We start from the raw sequence: 1,496 nt of genomic DNA, 5'->3' as shown, positions 1-1,496 counted from the left end.
ACACTGATGTGGTTCACGTCACATGGGGATCCTTTCCACTGGAGTCTACGCTCCAGAAAAAAGAACAAAACTGATCCTGCTGTCATTTGTACATAAATCTGTSCAGGTYAAGCTCTGCACTTCTCTGCAGACTGATTCCTTTGTGCAAAATGTATTTTTTAACCTTCACTTATGAGTTTTTGGCTGTTTGAATATGTCTCTAAATGTCTGCCTCTGGGTTCAACTGTTGGCTTCTGAGAGCGAGTGTTAGAAGCAAAACACAACCTCCAAGTTCTTTCAGCACAAACAAACACAACCATGAACTTCTGCCCAATCACACAGTAAGTTCTTATGTGGAGGGGGGGGGGGGTCAAGTGTTCTCCTGGTGTGTTGTGAGAAGAAGGGGCTGTAGATCCGAAGCTGCAAACAGGATAACATGATTTTCATCATGCAGCTGCGACAATGAGAGCTGATTTCAGCAGTTTGGATGGAGCATGCAGACACCTTGTACCCCCCCTGACCACAGGTGCCAACCCCTCAGTGGGGTAACAGGAAATCAAAATAAATGTTAAAAATATCATTCATCCAGGTTTTAACAACTAACAACATAATGAAAATATATTGGGTATAACTTATGATCTAAACTTGACCTGAGGTCAATCGGTAATAATGATGTTATTCCAATCATTTCAAGACGTTTTTAGTTAATTGAATAAGTATGACTTGCATTTACTGATGATTGAGCTCATTGTTTTCAGCCATTTTTGACCTGAAAGCTCAGAGTTTCTTTTATGAAAGGAAGAAAACTAGTTTATTGTTACGTTAAGTTGAAGTTCGTTTTAGAGGGGTGCTAGTTTCTAGATAAGATTTAGTCTTATAATGTAACGTTCTGTGATTGTACACACTAAAAGAAATTAGCTTAATTAGCTCCAGCTTTTATAAGAACATATATAAACTCTTTATACGAATGTATAAATTATGTTTTGAAAGATATTTTCTGGTGTTTATTTGCAGGTCTGTTGTCTTGGCATCCGGTGTGCATGTCTCTTGGTGTAAGTTTGTAGTATCAGTCACCACACACACACACACACACACACACACACACACACACACACACACACGCACGCACACACATCCTTATATTGGCATCAAACTGAGGACATTGTATGGACTTCCATTCATTTTTGTAACTGTATTTATGCCTAACGCAGACATTTTCCCTAAAATTAACCTTTACTGGTCTATAGTTAGCTCTAACCTGAACCAGAACTTAATTCACTCCAAACCTCTAAACCTAACTAGTAAAGCACAGCAGAGCTGCAAACAAAGTGAGGAGGAAAATGTCCCGTTTCCAAAAATGACCTCACTTTTTTAGATAAAAACCTAACATGGTTCTCACTCTGTAGCCAAAACAAGTGTACACACACACACACACACACACACACACACACACACACACGCACGCACACACATCCTTATATTGGCATCAAACTGAGGACATTGTATGGACTTCCATT

General features: G+C 39.3%; 1 protein-coding gene across 1 annotated transcript in view; it reads left to right on the top strand.

Moving 5' to 3' along the window:
* Nucleotides 1–993: 993 nt before the first annotated feature.
* cyb561d1 (cytochrome b561 family, member D1) overlaps nucleotides 994–1,496 on the top strand; it is a gene marked incomplete at its 5' end in the record, with an annotated part of 5,391 nt that continues 4,888 nt past the window's right edge. Inside the window, 1 exon segment of the mRNA XM_014030399.1 lies at nucleotides 994–1,031. Coding sequence (XP_013885853.1) covers nucleotides 994–1,031 — 38 coding nt within the window.

This window comes from Austrofundulus limnaeus, unplaced genomic scaffold, assembly GCF_001266775.1.
Source record: "Austrofundulus limnaeus strain Quisiro unplaced genomic scaffold, Austrofundulus_limnaeus-1.0 Scaffold1050, whole genome shotgun sequence".
In the NCBI taxonomy this organism is placed as follows: Eukaryota; Metazoa; Chordata; class Actinopteri; order Cyprinodontiformes; family Rivulidae; genus Austrofundulus; species Austrofundulus limnaeus.
Note: the sequence above shows the minus strand (reverse complement) of the source record. Positions and strands in the feature narration are given on the sequence as shown.